Source organism: Castor canadensis, chromosome 4 (genome assembly GCF_047511655.1).
Source record: "Castor canadensis chromosome 4, mCasCan1.hap1v2, whole genome shotgun sequence".
In the NCBI taxonomy this organism is placed as follows: Eukaryota; Metazoa; Chordata; class Mammalia; order Rodentia; family Castoridae; genus Castor; species Castor canadensis.
Window position 1 is genome coordinate 78447756 of NC_133389.1, and position 17367 is coordinate 78465122.

Consider the following 17367-nt stretch of genomic DNA (forward strand, 5'->3'; position numbering starts at 1 on the left):
GAGAGCTAAACAATCACCATGGGAAGGTGATCTGGGAGCCACATTTGGATTTTATAAAGAAAGGATTTTACCATAGATTGATAGCCTTAGAGTTAGTACATATTCTAATTTGGCTTATCTATTTCTATCACCAAGGAGTCAAAATAGACTAATGATAAAAATATAAACTGGGAATAATATGTATGTATATATAATCGACAATGAGGATATAATGGTAATACAATGAACAAAGAAACACTTCTATTAAAAATTATATCTGTGATGAAACCCAACAAAAACTTTTAAAAAGACAGGGAAGTGGAAGGAAACAGCAATAGAGATAGGGTGAATTTGGTCAAAGTACATTATATATTTGTTGTAAGTATTACAATGAAACCCCTTTGTGCAATTAATTTATACTTAATAAAAATGCTTTAAAATTATATCTACCTAGAGAATATTGATATATCTTTCATGACTCAAGAGTCACCCTCCCCATGAAACCTTTTCAGATCCTGTCTACCAGAAAGAATGGTTATCTGGATGTGTAGCATCTATGGTCTGCCTGATTGATAATCTACCTGAACCCAGTCTGTAAGTACCTGGTGTCTATGCCATATGGTTGCCCTTATTCATGTTTCTGTTCTGAAACTAGATTTATTAAAGGCAGGAAAGTGTCTTGTGTATCTCTGACTCTCTGGTACATTAAATATTACCCATCACATGGAAAGTGATCCAAGAATATTTGCTGAGTGCCAAGTTTGAAGCAGAACTTCTTGGAAAAAATACAGCCATCACTCAAATAAAATGCTGTAAAGAGCAAGTGTATCTTTAGAACTTTGTCATCTCCCTCTCTAGACTCTTTTCCTCCATTAAGTGACCCTTCTCTTCAAACTGCAGAGTCTCTGAGACGGTGTCTATGATGTAAAGCCCCACACTATGAAGCACAACTGTCCTCTCTCCTACAGACTGACTTCCTGATCTCAAAATGCCTTCCTCCTGCTTCTGCTCTTCCATGTCAGAGTTCATATGTCTTTCTTCATTTAGGAAGAAGGGCCTGCTTCACTTTTCCCTTGAGAAGAAAGCTGCAGGTTAACCTAAATAAAGTCCATAGTTGGAGAAATTCCAAGAATAATAATAAAGGGTAACGAAGAAGAACTCTAAACCTGCCAAATCAAACCCCTCGGGGAGAGACTTTGAATCACATTGTTCTCTCCTCTGGCCTAGGCACTAATGTTAAATAAATGTGCAAGCTGCGGGTTTTGTTCAGAGTTTACGCAATTTATGCACCTAATTCCCCATCCTGGCTTCTCATAATATAGTGCTGGAATTGGAGTCCTTTTGTAAAGTTAGCTATGGACATTCACTTCCTCCTGACTGAGCAAACCATCTCAAGATGGTTCACAACAGAGTTCCAAAAATTGTCTTAAATCACAAAAGGTCAAGAAGCCTGTATTACTAACACATTGCAGAGAGATGTGAATCAATATTATTACACAAACTAAAAGATAAAGATCTTTCCCAATTAACCTTTTTCTGCTTTCAGTCTTAGTTTTTCTTTAACCAGTCAGTAATCCTAACTTCTACAAGTATATTCAGAGGTCAGTTTTTACTGCAGATTTTCAAAGTCACATGAAAAATATTTCTAGCTCTTGGAAATGCAGTGCTCCACACCACATATGATTCAGTGGTAATTAGGTTTATGGCTTCATACCTCGAACATACTGGGAACAAGCTCTAAACATATCAGTTCTTAATTCCCCAAAGTAACATTTCAAAGTCTGCAAATGAACCCTTAGCAGAGAGAAATATTCATGTAAGACTACATAAGAAAGGAATAAAAAAATCATAAAATTGAAGACTTTGGAAAACTCTCTAAGGTTAGTATTTATTTCTCCCATCTGCTCCAGAATTATTATGGCTTCCCAAATAGTCATTTAATTATGATTTGAAGACCACCACAGATAAGGAATGCACTACCACTGAAGGCATTTTATTTCATTGAAGTCTTAGATTTATCTTCAAAGTTGGTCAAACTCTTCCCTTGTGTTTGATTGCTTTAAATTTTGGGTGCTGCAACTGTCTCCTCTATTTAGGTTGTTTTTCAAAAAGGTGAAGGCAGTTTTTGAATCATTTTCCTTATCAATCTGGAGAAAGCACTAAGCCCTGCTTAATTTTCCTCGTCTCCATGTTCTCTCATACTGGGCAGTAGGAATAGTAATTGCCCTCAGAATTAAAGAGAGAAGAAATGAATTAACAGAGATCTTAGTGGTGTCTCAGAGGTATAAGTAGATGGCAGTTGGTGTGCAGGAGACTACACCACTGCCCACTGTAGGAGGGGTCCCTGGGAAACTGTGGGGTGGAGGGGTGCTGCTACTAACCCACCTCCTATGAGTCAGCTTAAGCTGCAAGGATACACACTTTCACCTCTGCCCTGAGGCTTAAGCTTAACCAAAAAAAAAAAAAAAAAAAAAAAAAAAGTGCAAGTATCTCCTTGCTTCCTGTATTCAGTCAGGGTTTAAAACATGCAAAGGTCTTTAGGGTCAAGCAGAACTTCTGCTGAAAGAAGACCTCGATGCATAAGAAAATAGGGATAAGGCAGAGCCAAGAACACCTTCCCTGTTAAGTAAATTTCAATTATTTAAAGATTTACAGTTTTCACATAAGAGTATCGCTATTAGTTTAGCCTTTGTAATTCAGAACAAAGGGTCTGCACACCTCTTACCCCAGGATTTGGAGGTTGAGGCTGGAAGATTGTGAGTGAGAAGCCAGCCTGGGCTACATAATGAGATCCTGTCTCAAAACAATGATAACAACAAAAAAGAAATACAGACTATACAACCAGGCTGGGGAAGGAGGTTGAATCCCAGGTTAGCCCCTTGTTTCCTACAAGGTTTAAAGCAAGTTATTTTATGTCTGTGTGCCTCAGTTTCTACATGTGTAAAAACTTGCTATTGTAAGGGATATAAACGCCACTAATTAAATAAGGTTGCTATGAGAATCAAATACAGCATGGATTCATTAGAATAATTAGATATAGTTACCCAGGAATTGTCTGCATTCATGGCAGTCATATTTTCATAGGCATGGTGTGACAGGTACAAATATACCTGTGAAGCCAAACCCAAAGACACTTTGGGGAGAATCTTACATCTTACATCTCTGTAGCCATCCTAACATGGTCCAACTAAATCACATGAGGATAATCTGGTTTAGAAAGAAGATTTCTGGACTGATTATCAGTTGTATCATAAACTAGCTGGCTTCCCTATAATTGCCTGCTCAATGTCTCCAGGCCTCAATGTCCTCAGCCAGCTTATCAACCTCAAGAGACATTATAGGACGAAGTTTAAGGTCTGATATTTGATATAATGGTCATAGTCATAATCATATAAAGATCTGTTGATCACTAGAAGATTTTATAGCTCAAAATAATTCCCTTCTCTCTTGTAGACTCTTCAAAGGCAGATAGGCTCAGAGTGACCAATCCTTCTCTCTTCTCCTTTCTTCTTGTTCCTGATGTTATTGTTGTTGTTCTTTTTCTTGTTCTCTTCTCTCTCTCTTTCACCCTTCCTTCTTTCCCCCTCTCCCAACTCCATATTGCTCTTTCAATGAATGAGGTCTGTTACATCATGTGAACCATTTATCCATTCATTGTTATTATTATTGAATTCAAGTCTGATTCGACCAGAGGCTCCCCACTTTTGATCCTACCTTTAGGATCAAATATATCATTCTTTGCTTTCAAAGTCATACATGGTCAGAAAGCATGGTGAAGTAAATAAGAACAAACACAAGGAAAAGTAAAGCGAGAAAATAATCTTCAGGCTCCTCTTAAAATCTAGAAAAAGCTCTGGATATCTGGATATGTGCATTCCCCAGGCCTCCCACTGGTATGGCTTAGCCATGTGGGTTGGAAGGAACTGACCAGAAGCCCAGGTTCATGCACTGATGCTAGCAGATTTCAAGATGAGGAAAGGCATACCCTTTTTTAAAAATTTCTTTTATTCATATGTGCATACAGTGTTTGGATCATTTCTACCCCCTTCCCCCACTCATCCCCTTTCCCCTCACCCCTCGCTACCAGGCAGAAACTATTTTGCCCTTATCTCTAATTTTGTTGAAGAGAGAGTACAAGCAATAATAGGAAGGAACAAGGGTTTTTGCTGGTTGAGATAAGGATAGCTATACAGGGAGTTGACTTGCATTGATTTCCTGTGCTTGTGTGTTACCTTCTAGGTTAATTCTTCTTGAACTAACTTTTTCTCTAGTTCCTGGTCCCCTTCTCCTATTGGCCTCTGTTGGTTTAAAGTTTCTGCATTAGTTCCTTTGCATTGAAGACATCAAATGCTATCTTGTTTTTTCTTTTGGGTTTCTTGCCTATCCTCATACCCCCCTTGTGTGCTCTCGCCTCATCATGTATCAAAGTCCAATCCCCTTGTTGTGTTTGCTCTTGACCTAAAGTTCACATATCAGGGAGAACATACGAGTTTTGGTCTTCTGGGCCTGGCTAACCTTGCTCAGGATGATGTTCTCCAATTCCATCTATTTACCTGAAAATGATAAGATTTCATTCTTCTTCATGGCTGAGTAGTATTCCATTGTGTATAAATACCACATTTTTTTAATCCATTCATCAATAGTGGGGCATCTTGGCTGTTTCCATAACTTGGTTATTGTGAATAGTGCTGCAATAAACATGGGTGTGCAAGTCCCTTTGGAGTAACCTGTGTTACATTCCTTTGGGTATATCCCCAGAAGTGGGATTGCTGGATCATATGGAAGATCTATGTTTAGATTTTTAACAAGCCTCCAAATTTTTTTCCAGAGTGGTTGTACTAGTTTGCATTCTCACCAGCAGTGTAAGAGAGTTCCTTTTTCCCTGCGTCCTCTCCAACACCTGTTGTTAGTGGTGTTGCTAATGATGGTTGTTTTAACAGGGGTGAGGTGGAATCTTAGTAGAGTGGTTTTGATTTGTATTTCCTTAATGGCTAGAGATGGTGAGCATTTTTTCATGTGTTTTTTGGCCATTTGAATTTCTTCTTTTGAGAAAGTTCTCTTTAGTTCACTTGCCCATTTCTTTATTGGTTCATTAATTTTGGGTGAGTTTAGTTTTTTGAGTTCTTTATATATTCTGGTTATCAGTCCTTTGTCTGATGTGTAGCTGGAAAATATTTTCTCCCACTCTGTCTGTGGGTGATCTCTTCAGTTTAGAGACCATTTCTTTTGTTGAGCAGAAGCTTTTAAGTTTTATGAAGTCCCATTTGTCTATGCTATCTCTTAGTTGCTGAGCTGCTGGGGTTCCATTGAGAAAGTCTTTGCCTATACCTACTAGTTCCAAAGTATTTCCTACGCTTTCCTGTATCAACTTTAGAGTTTGTGGTCTGATATTAAGATCCTTGATCCATTTTTAGTTAATTATAATAGGGTGATATACATGGATCTAGTTTCAGTTTTTTGCAGACTGCTAACCAGTTTTCCCAGCAGTTTTTGTTGAAGAGGCTGTCTTTTCTCCATCATATATTTTTAGCACCTCTGTCAAAGATAAGTTGGTTATAGTTGTGTGGCTTCATATCTGGGTCCTCTATTCTGTTCCACTGGTTTTCACGTCTGTTTTTGTGCCAGTACCATGCTCTTTTTATTGCTATTGCTTAGTAATATAGTTTGAAGTCAGGTATTGTGATACCTCCAGCGTTGTTCTTTTTACTGAGTACTGCCTTGGCTATTCGCAGCCTCTTGTTTTTCCAAACAAATTTAACGGTAGATTTTTCAATCTCTTTGATGAAAGTCATTGGGATTTTGATGGGAATTGCATTAAACATGTAGATTGCTTTTGGGAGTCTAGCCATTTTTACTATGTTGATTCTACCAATCCATGAGCATGGGAGATCTCTCCACTTTCTATAGTCTTCCTCGCTCTCTTTCTTCAGAAGTTTATAGTTTTCCTTGTAGAGGTCATTCACATACTTTGTTAAGTTTACAACTAGGTATTTGATTTTTTTGAGGCTGTTGTAAACGGAATTATTTTCATATATTCTTTCTCAGTTTTGTTCATTATTAGTGTATAGAAATGCTAATGATTTTTCTATGTTGACTTTATATCCTGCTAGCTTGATATAGCAGTTGATGGTGTCTAGGAGCTTTTGAGTAGAGTTTCTTGGGTCTTTAAGGTATAGGATCATATCATCTGCAAATAGGGTTATTTTGACAGTTTCTTTACCTATTTGTATTCCTTTCCTCAATTTCTTTCTTCAGAAGTTTATAGTTTTCCTTGTAGAGAGGAAAGGCATACTCTTAATCACACGGTGGTGATCTTTGAGATCACATTACAGGGATGTCCATTTCTTTGCCCATCTTGCTATTCAAATAATTGTGCCATCCCAAAGAATTTTGATTTCATAGTGTCCTTGGCCATGGCTAGATCATGATCACTCGTAAGATGTAATAAAGTCATATGGGAAGAAAGCCTGACTTCCCTTAATAACCATCAGACCTGATGGCCTGCAACATTTCTTGTATGAAATAACTCCAGCCCCTGCATTACTCTAGCTTCCTCTTATTTCATTTTGTCTGCATTCTTTCCAAAGTCTGGGCCACACCTGTACGTTAAGTTATTTAATAAGGGACAATTCAATCATGAGATCCTGGGTTCTATTGAAAATTAATACATGGTTTATTCTCTTCAAATACTGGGTTGTTGAGGATATCATTAGTCCAGAAGCGTAAACAATAATATACTATAGCCTTCAAAAAACAGTGAGTCTATCCATGCATTTACTGTTAGGGGAAAAATGTCCTGTGTTTGTGAAATTTATATGTAATTGGAATAATTATAAGAAAAAAGAAAGGAAATAATAAAATTCAATTTGTGAACCAATAGTATTATTTTGTCAAATTAAGTACCCCAGATCTTGCTCTCTCAGAACAGCAGATGTCACAATATGTACCATCTGTCATGATGTAAAAGAAGTTTGTCTTCAAAAAGAGCTCCTTTTCTCAGAAGGAAGTGCCTTTATTCCACAAGGTTACAACACACATACAGTACTTCTCCCTAAGAACTAGACAATCGACTTCCAATATTCAGCCTGCATTTATGCTAGGTGTTTTAACAGCCCTCAGTAAAGGGGACTGCAGCAAAGATGACAGGATGTATGTGGCAAGTGTCCTTCCGAAATTCAGATATGCTTATGATCTTCTCCTTTTCCCTTAATGGATTCTAGCACGGAATAAATAATAAAGAATTACTGCTACACAGTTGAGGCAAATTAAAGTCAGTGCATTTGAGACTTGCTCAATGAATTGACACTGACCTTGAATACCAACTGAAACTCATACAGGTAAAGTATAATCAAAAGTTTGTCTGGAAATCTAGATAAAAGCTGCCCAGGGGCGACCAACGTGAGGGCAAAACTGAGTGCAGAATTCTGCAGGGCATGCTTTGTCCCTCCAGGCCAGGCTGTCATGCCACTTGACTGCATGCTGTCAGCACTTACCATTCTTGCAGATCAGGATGGCCAAGAAGTCCTGAGAAGAAGAATTGATAAAGAGCAGGAGGCTGGGTGCCTGAGCTGTCACAAAGCTAAGAGCAATTCTTTCCTTGGATGGAGCTGCATCTGTGTAAATAGCTGAAGATGAGAGGCTTGTATTCTTGGTAACAGGGTAGGGTTCTTGAAACATGTAAGTAAGTGATGTGCCAGCCTCAAAAATAGCAGATACTTCTGCAAAAGAGAGAGGAAAGCACACATTAAAACATTTAGTCATTCCCTCAGGATGGTCATAATAGCCTGTGCACAATCCCTTATGTACTAGGCACTGTGTGAAGGGTTTTACTTGACTCATACAATGTGTCCACCAATAATTTTAAAGTGGCAAAAACCTATCATTCTCTCTACAAATAAGAAACCTGAGGCTCACAGACATTAAGCATTTGGAACAAGGTGCACAGTCAGAAGAGAGTGTTCAGGTTTGCCTTCTGAAGTTAAGGTCCAATTCAACATTATGTTTGCAGAATGACTACAGTAGGTAGTGAGAATTTCTGGAGAGGTAAAAAATAATTGTCTCTTTCTGCAGCATGATGAATGGAGAAATTTTACTGGGACCATCTTACTGTCAAAACTGAGAACCTGAGCCATATATGGTAGCAAATACCCATAGTTCCAGAATTTGGGAGACAGAAGCAGGAAGATCCCGAGTTTTAGGTCAGCCTGGACTACGTAGAGAAACTCAGTCTCAAAAAATCAGCAAAATAAAAAGAAAACATGAAATCCAAGGTCTTAGCAGTTCTGCTTTGTGTTTATCTGGCTTTTCAGTCTGTGGGTGGGCTCTGAGTTACAAGTGTAGGACATGAGGAGAACAGCAGTCATTCCTTATGGTGTTTGGTAAAATATGAGGACCCATGGAAACAGTACAGAAGGAATTTATGGAAAATAGAAAAGCCATGGGTTTTCAACTCTAAGCTCAATTTTCAGATATGTACTCACTGGTACTCAGTTCCAAAAACAGTTAAGAATTAGGTAAACAATCTCTAAAGATATGTACATTGGGTGGAAGTCTGCCACCACCTTTGAGAAATGTGCCATCAAGAGAGTGATGAAATTCAATTAGCAGAAAACTGTAAATCTTCCGATCCTTGTAGAATGTTCTTCCTTGGTTAACATTTCAGTTCAGAGAAACTAGCACGGTAAGACTCAGCAGTGGAGCTGAGGTCTCCCTGAGTCCACACAGGCTGTGTGGTCCCAGAAGGTGAGCGAACCCTAAGGAGACTGCTTTCTCCCCTGGGCAGTTGTAACCCTAACACCTACATCATCAGTATCCCATGTGATTATATGAGATGGTACATGTAAAGAATGTAAGACCATTGCCAAGCATGGTTGAAACTCAAAGCTTCTGAGTTAAAAGATTGTGATTTTAGCCTTAGCCCATGCCAGGACCCCTCCTGCAATATGTCTCTTTACTGATGGCACATTCATCCAAATGTTGAACTGTTTATTCTGCTTGGGCCAAGGCTGCTCTTCAGTTTGGTTTAAGTTTTATCTCTACTGTATCATGGTGTAAGGAAAGATTCTTTTATACAGCAGCACATCTTAGAACTGAGAAAACACCATTGTAAACATGAGTTCCTATTGACATGATGAATTTCCATTCATCCTGAAAGACAAGTGGATGGTCCCTAATTCCCCCTGAAATTCTGTGATTGAGTTTGTAGTACCTAGAACATATTAAATCTGACTTTGCTTCCTAATTCTATTGCAAATTTGTTTTACCTTGTGAAAATTCTGTAACAATCTGTAATAGTGCCAAAAAAAGAATGCAGCATATTATGCAGATTGCCTAGCAGATTGGGAATACTAGTGCAATTTTACCAAAGGTTCAGAGAAATGATCTGCATTATCATGCAAGTTACAATACTGGTATTACTGTTCATAAAAACATGTTGCAGACACTTTTGACAGTGAAGACTCTTGTTACTCATGATTGATTTGAGCATTTTCCTTGAGTAATTTTCCTTGGGGACATTTGCATCTTGAGCTACCATGTCCCAGTTACTAAAATAAAGGGCTTTTATTTGATATTTGTTTTTAGACATAAATCTAGTTCAGAGTCTTCTGATATGAATGGCATATTAGTATGGGTATAGATATTATTTTTTATATTTAGGACAATAAATTGAAAATGAATTTTTTATAATGAGATATGTGAAACCAAATTTCTGCCATTGTTTTTTGTCTAGCCCTAGTTGTAATTATTTTTAGTTTTTAGATGTTGTCTATTTCGGCATAAGGCCAAAAGCATCAAACAATGCCTGTTCTCAGCTCTTACAGGATTCCATTCAGCCTCAAGTTCTCAAACAATAAAGATGAATTCATTTATGGGGTTGAGTGGAAGAACTGGAAAAAAGCACAAAAAATCACAACACATAGGAGTAATTCAATAAATAGTAGCTGGTCTTACTACTAGTAATGGAATTAAATTCTGAATGAGAACATGAAGATCCAGTCCTGGGTAATAAGTTAGTATAGTGGATACATTAAAATCATACAGGCTATATCTAATTTAGAAAGATATCAAGCAAACAAAAAATAAAGCCAAGGGAAATGTGAACACCAAGTGTATATTCCATAGTATTAAGATATTATACTTTTTATACGATTAATAGTAGTAGCATCTGTGTTTTTAATTAGTTCTTCTCTTTTAGCAATACACAATGTGTTATTAGTACATGAAAGGATATGGTAACTGAGATTTGCTTCAGTATAATAAAGGGAAAGGACAGGACATGAGTGTAACAATTAAGTAAAAACAGCTATGTGTTGGTAATTGTTGAAGGTAGATAACAGGTGTGTGTGAGAATTCTTAAATTCTCCCTACTGCAGGATATGTTTTCATTTTCCATGATGAAAAGTAAAAATGAATGCCATAAGTTAATAAATATTAAAAGATTTTGGACAAAAAGTACCTAAATGTATATACATAGTATCTTTTTAAAATAAAATTCTATTACTAAGAAAAATAATGCATATGCTTATTATAGATTACTTATAAACAAAATCTGGGATGATTAAAAATTCCCAAATATTAGTGAGAGCAAGCATTTAGTGAGACTTTATATGCGTGTGTGTGGCGGGGGGGTCATCTCAAGTGTTGTGTGGAGGGATCTTGAATGTTAAGCACAACCCCTTGAGAATGATTGATTCATGACTTATGTACACACTTTAGATAAGGAAATCAAGGAAGGTTGAGGTTAGGTACATGACCATTGTCACACTCTGCAGACTGTAGATATGTGAGAATCTGAACTTGGTTAGTTCTTGAGCTGGACTTCTAGTGTTACTCTGAGCATTAATGCTGTGGAAATCAAATGGTTTAAGTAAGAAAAGGTTGTGTCAGATGGGAAATATTGAAGTGAGTAAAACTGATGCTTACAAATATTTATGACTTATATAGGAATGCTTATACAATGAAACTTTAAAAATTTACAATTTCAAATGAGACCTGTTGAAACTATTCCAGGACTGGGAGAAGAGGGGGATGACATATTTTAAGAACTTTTATAAATGTCACCATGTACCCTCAGTACAACAATAATTTTTTAAAAAACTAAACTAAAATAATAAAATAAAACAGCATTTTCTCTGCTATATAAATGCAAAGGAAAGAACTAGAAATAAAAGATAATATTTCTTGTTTTGTGGTGTTGGTGCTTGAACTCCCAACTGGCTTTAGTTTATTTTTCACATAGAGGCTTTTTGCCCCAGGCTAGTCTCAGATTATCATCCTCCTACCTCTGCCTCCTGCGTTGCTGGAAATGCAGACATGAAATATCACTCCCAGCTTTTTTTTTTTTTCTTTTAGATAGAATCTCACTAATATATATATATATATATTTTGCCAAAGCTGGTCTCAAAAATTGGTCCTCCCATCTCTGTCTCCCACCTCCATAGCTGAAATTATAGGTACATGTGGCCTAAGGAAATAATTTTAAATGACTAATTTCTAAGTAATTAGATTAGGTTTCAACTTTTCTAGATTTCTACATCAATTCCCAAATTTATTATCTAACATTTCAATTAGGAAATAGTCACACCCATATTATTCAATTAATGATGATGGGTGGGGCGAAATGGTGTTGGAGAAAGTAGATATCCACATGCAAAGAATCGTGTCGAGCCCCTGCCTCACCATGAGCTCAAAACGGGCCAAAGCCCAAAAGGTAGCAGCTAAAACTGTTAGAAGAAACAATTTTCCATGTCCTTAGCAACGATTCCTCAGATATGACATTGAAATCGTAAGCAATAAAAGAAAAATTTGATGACTTGAACATCAGAATTGAAAAATTTTTGCTTCATAAGACAATATAGGTTAGGTTTAGTGGCTCACTACTGTAATCCCAGTTACTGGGAGCTGGAGATTGGGAGAACTGCAGTTTGTGGACAGCCAGGGCAAAATTTAGAAAGACTCACCTCAACAAATGAGCTGGACACAATGGTACATGTCTGTAATCCCAGTTACATAGGAAACATAAATAGAAGGATCACGATCCAAGGTGGTCCCTGGGCAAGAAGCTTCAGACCCTATCTGAAAAATAACTAAAGTTCAAAAGGGCTGGGGATGTGGCTCAAGTTGTAGAGCACCTAAATAACAAGTATAAGGCCCTGAATTCAAACCCCAGTACCACCAAAAATATATATATATACTGTAAAGAAAAAGACTCCACAGAATTGGAGAATATATTTGCAAATTATACAGTTAATAAAGGACATATATTAGAAGATACAGGAATTTTGCAACTGAATAGTAAAAGGGTAATAGAAGTCTGCAAAATATTTGAATAAACATTTCTCCAAATAAGATATATGAATGGACAATAAGGGCATGAAATGATGCTTCATATCACTAGTCATTAAGTAAGTGCAAGTCAGAACAACCATGTGCTATCAGTTCACATCCAGAAAGATGTGCATTGATGGAGGGGGGTGAATTCAAGTGAAATATTTGATATATTGTAAGATCTTCTGTAAATGACACAATGTACTCCCAGTACAACTATTAAAAAATCATGTAAAATCAAGTATAGGCAAGGATGTTAAAAATTGGAACCCTCATACATTGCTGGTGAGCATATAAAATCAACCAATCATTTAGCATTTTCTCTAAAGGAAAAAAATAAGGCCTATATGACCCAGCAATCTTACTTGTAGGTCATGAGAATGGAAAACACATGACCTTGCACAAATGTGTTGGTAAATATTCACAGCAGCATTGTTCATAATATCCAAAGTTATAGAACCATCCCAGTGCTGGTCAACTGAAAAATGGATACATAAACTGTATAGCATAAATGCTACACAGTACTCTTCGTGATAAAAAAAAAATAAAATGCTGAGAAATGCTACAACGTGATTAAACCTTGGTGACATTAAGTTAAGTGGGAGAAAGTAGACACAAGGATGACACAATTGCATGGTTCTCTTTATGTAAAAGGCTCAGAAAGGGCAAAATGACAGCAACAGAAAGTGGATCCATGGTTTCCAGCCATGGCAGGTGAGGAGAATGGGAAATGGCTGCTAACAGGCATGGAGTTGATGAAAAACATTCTGAAATTAGATAGGGACTATGTGATGGTACGTAGCTCTGAAAATACTAAAAGTCACTGCACTACACACTTTGAAAGGTTGGGGATTGGGTACGTGAGTTGTATCTCAGTAACTCACATAAAAGGAGAAAAACATACAAAAGAAAAAGCTACATAGCTGGAAAGATGAAATTGTACTTCTGTGTTTTTATAAAGAATGAAATTAGGATCATAAATGAAAATGATTATAAAAAAGCAACAAAAAAAGATGCTGTGTGAACCTTGAGCTCTGACAATTATTAGTAAATCATTAAACAACCTCCGAAGGTTTGGATCTTGAAGGTTTGGATCTTGAAGGCCCACTAATGGTGTGGTTGCCAGCCGGTGGCACAACTAGGAGGTGGTGGAACCTTAGGAGGTGGGAGCTAGAGGAAGGAAGTTAGATCACTGGCTGGGGGCATGCCCTCGAAAGGGATTTGGGACCAAAGCCTCTTTCTCTCTCTCTTTTGCTCCACATGAGCCATGAGATGGACAGGTTTTTCTCTGCCACACATTTCCACCATGATGAAATATGTTGCCACAGTACTGAAGGCAACAGGACCAAGGTATGGTGGACCAAAACGCCAAAATAACCTTTTTTTTTTTTTTTTTTTTGCAGTACTGGTGCTTGAACTCATGACCTATACATTAAGCCACTCCACCAGCCCTTGGTGAAGGGGTTTTTTTGAGATAGGGTCTGGTGAACTACTATTTGCCTATTCTGGTTCTTGATGCCTGCCTCTTAAATAGCTAGGTTTACAAGTGCGAGCCACCAGCTCCAGCAACCTCTCCTCTTTTTACTTTGGCTTTTTCAAGTATTTTGTCACAGTGATGGTAAGCTAGCACACTTCTGTGAAGCTCTCCTGTGTTAAATCCATATATCAATCCTTTATTACTTTGGAGATAAGGGATATATGTTGCATTTCATAGCTAGTTCTTTTATGATTATTGTTTCTTTGTACCATTATAAGAAATAGAGTGTACCAATGGTGGTTCTGGCCCTGCATTGACAAGAATCTGATGTCCCAAATTCCATCTTACATATTTTTGGTATTTCATCACTTCCCTGAAATACATTGTGAAGCTGTATTTAGAAGGAAAGAGTTCCCCAACAGAGAGCACACCTTGTTCAGGGCCATCTTGTAATGGATGGCTCCCTGTGTCAGTTCTACTTCACACTATCCAGAGGCATTGCTAAAAGTTTTGGTTAAAAATTGCTTCCTACATACAATGCAGTTATTGAATAGAGAGGGAATCACTTCTTTTGAATATAGAGGGGGAAAGTTTGGAGATAGTAAGTTACAAGAACCCTGAAAAGTCTAGCCACATATTTATTTATTTAACTTATGGATCAAAATAGAAGAATGAGAGGAACACAGAGAATATTTCACCAGGGCAGGCAACAGATATACCGCCACAGAAAGAAGAGAATTAAGAGGAATTGTTTCAGAAGGAACTTGAAAAATAGTATAAATTTAGGACAATATGATCTGTGCGATGTTTGAATAATGTCCCTGGAGAAATGCAAACACGTCTGCTGCTCACTTTTCTTTTCAAACAGAAGATTTGGATACAGATGCTGTAAGATAGTATTTGTGTACTTCAGCGATGGGCTCATAGCATTTATTCTATATTTGCTCCTTCCAGTTAATGGGACCCCTCTAAGAATGGCATTGAAACTTTTCAGGGCATGTTGTTCAGAGACCTCTCCCAGCACAAAAACTCAGTAGCACTTTGCTCTTATCCAGAGCCCACTGGGATGGGACCTGTTTTATTTCAATGTCCCATGCAGTGCTCAACACACTGTTGGCCCTGAAACTTGTACCATTCATTTTTTCACAAGAAGCATAATAGAAATGCTTTCCAACAGTATTAAGCATGTAAGTCCAAGTAAATGGGGAGAAAGCTAGAACGAATAAGTGGAAAGCCTGGATGATAGAATCCTTCAATGCAAACACTGGATGCTTTTAATTTTCTTTTGTCCTCAAATTCCAAAGTAAGTTGGACTAAATGAAGCACGGTTTGGTAAAGATGCTTGGGAAATGTATTTTAATGAATCAACAAGAATTACTTATAATTCCTATCATGGTGATTAAAAATTTTTATTTTAATATATTAAATGCTGTTTTTGAAATGTTGTTTACATTATTTGCTGAGCAAACTTTTCTCCATCTATAAAATAAATTTAAAACACTGGAAAGATCGATAGTAGACAAACCTTTTGTCTTTGTGCTTGAAAAATATGGAGTATTTATTCTGAAGAATAAGATTCTATGCATTCTGGATGTATCTAGAATTTATCTAGAGAAGGCAGAACTTGAGGATTGTTCTCCAAGCTGCACATCTATTATGATTCACTTTTATAAATGCAATGAATTCACATGGTTGGGAAGGGGTGTGCACATGGAAGAGACACAGGGCAGGGATTGTGACTCATGTATTCCAATCTTAGAAAAGGAGAAAATGAGCCTCAAAGCTAGGATTGCAAAGCCTCACATTTTCCCTCACTACACTGCAGAATAGGGATACTAGCTACATGATACTGTTTTTACTAATTGACCTCTACTCACTTTGTTATAAAAATGATTGAAGATGGCTTAAGTGTCTCTACGGCTCCTCCAGGGCTAGATTCTATGATTCTTTGATTACATGTGTGGACTGATATATTAGAACTGGAAATACTGGTGTTTGGTTAAAAATCCAACTAGCACAAGTATGAGCATCCACCTCTCCTAGTCTTCAGTGGGTTGCTTAGTCTTGGGCACTGTGCATTCTTTACTGTCCACCAGCTCAACTGCATTGCAGTGTACACACCTACGGACACAGTGAGTACCTGGGGTCATGTTGAGGAGTGAAGTAGAGTCTCTGAACAGAAGGAAATGGAATGGAGAGTACCTGGTGAGGACTATCTGAGGACATGGGTTCCATGAGATGTGACCAGGGCCTGCAGGTGCTAGAACATTACACACAAGAGGAGCAGGAGGCCCAGCATACCTTTTTGGCAGAACGGCCCCTCATATGGCGAATTGGTACAGTCACAGGAGTAGCCACTGTGCTTTTCCACACACTTGCCCCCATTGTGGCAGTTGCTGCCATAGCTGCTGCAATGACCTGGACAGCCTGGCCTGACCCCAGATGTGACTTTTGCCCTCTCCTCCAGGTCCAATTTCTGTCCATTCAAGTGTAGGGAGCGGATGCATCCTACAAAGCCTTTCTGTCTTGATGATGTTCCACCTAAGAATGAAAAATAAAAGGAAAAATAATTCAAGGAATCATAGGCTTCAGTTCTTTTAGGTTTAATATTGTTATGGGTAACAGTAAACTTGTTCTGTCATTAAGTCATGCTGAACTTTTCTACTGAGTTTCCAGTGAGAGTTAGGGATTTAAAGAACCTGGAAAATGTCTCCTTCTAGCCCAGAACAATACTCTCTATCTCTGACATGCACACACACACACACACACACACACACACACACACACACACCAATAAAGAGAAAGAGAAAGAGAGAGAGAGAGAGAACAGTTCTTGAGGAATTCTGTACCCTAAATGTTTAAGAATGAACTGGTCGCCGGTGGCTCACATCTGTAATCCTAGCTACTCAGGAGGCAAAGTTCAGGAGGATAGCAGTTCAAAGTCAGACCTGGCAAATAGTTCTTAAGACAATATCTCGAAAATACCCATCACAGGAAAGTGCTGATGGAGTGGCTGGAGGTGTAGGCCCGAGTTCAAACCCCAGTACCTCAATAAATAAATAAGCAAACAAACAAATAAATAAATAATGTGTAAGAATGAGACTTCAGGTTCCTTGCAAAATAAAGTTGATTTTTTTAATGTGGTCTATAGTGAACTTTCATCTGAAGAAGAAGACACACAGTGCTATTACCCCTTCTGAAAAAGTTAGAAGAGAGTTGTTTGATGAACCAAATTAGAAAACTGTGACACTCTTCCTACTGTTTATGTGGTACAGCTCTGTGCACTGGCAAAAGAGATTGATTTTAGGGCCAGTAGACATGAAGTCAATTCCATGTCACTCACTGATTAGCTATATTGACCACTGTATAGCCTAAGCATCTGCTACTTGACCTGTAAAATAAGAACAAATTTATTTCATGTGTTTTTAGTGAGACTTAGTCACAATCACAGAGTACAATATGTTCTCAATAATTGCTGTTCCCTATCCCTTGAATGTTCATAGAATAACTAGAAGTGGTGGGTGATTAGGATATATAAGCTGATTCAAAATACTGTTTAGAAGACAAAATTTCTCCCCCAAGAA

At 37.7% G+C, this 17367-nt stretch overlaps 1 protein-coding gene across 3 annotated transcripts in view; it reads right to left on the reverse strand.

Annotated features, from left to right (window-relative positions):
- The window catches only part of Cntnap5 (contactin associated protein family member 5), an 826603-nt gene that overhangs the window by 109689 nt on the left and 699547 nt on the right, over positions 1-17367 (reverse strand). For all 3 annotated transcript variants that reach the window (XM_074070497.1, XM_074070498.1, XM_074070499.1), the window contains exons 18-19: positions 16085-16324; positions 7473-7697 (exon numbers count right to left, since the gene is read on the reverse strand). In XM_074070497.1, coding sequence (XP_073926598.1) covers positions 7473-7697; positions 16085-16324 — 465 coding nt within the window. The remainder of the gene's footprint in view (positions 1-7472; positions 7698-16084; positions 16325-17367) is intronic.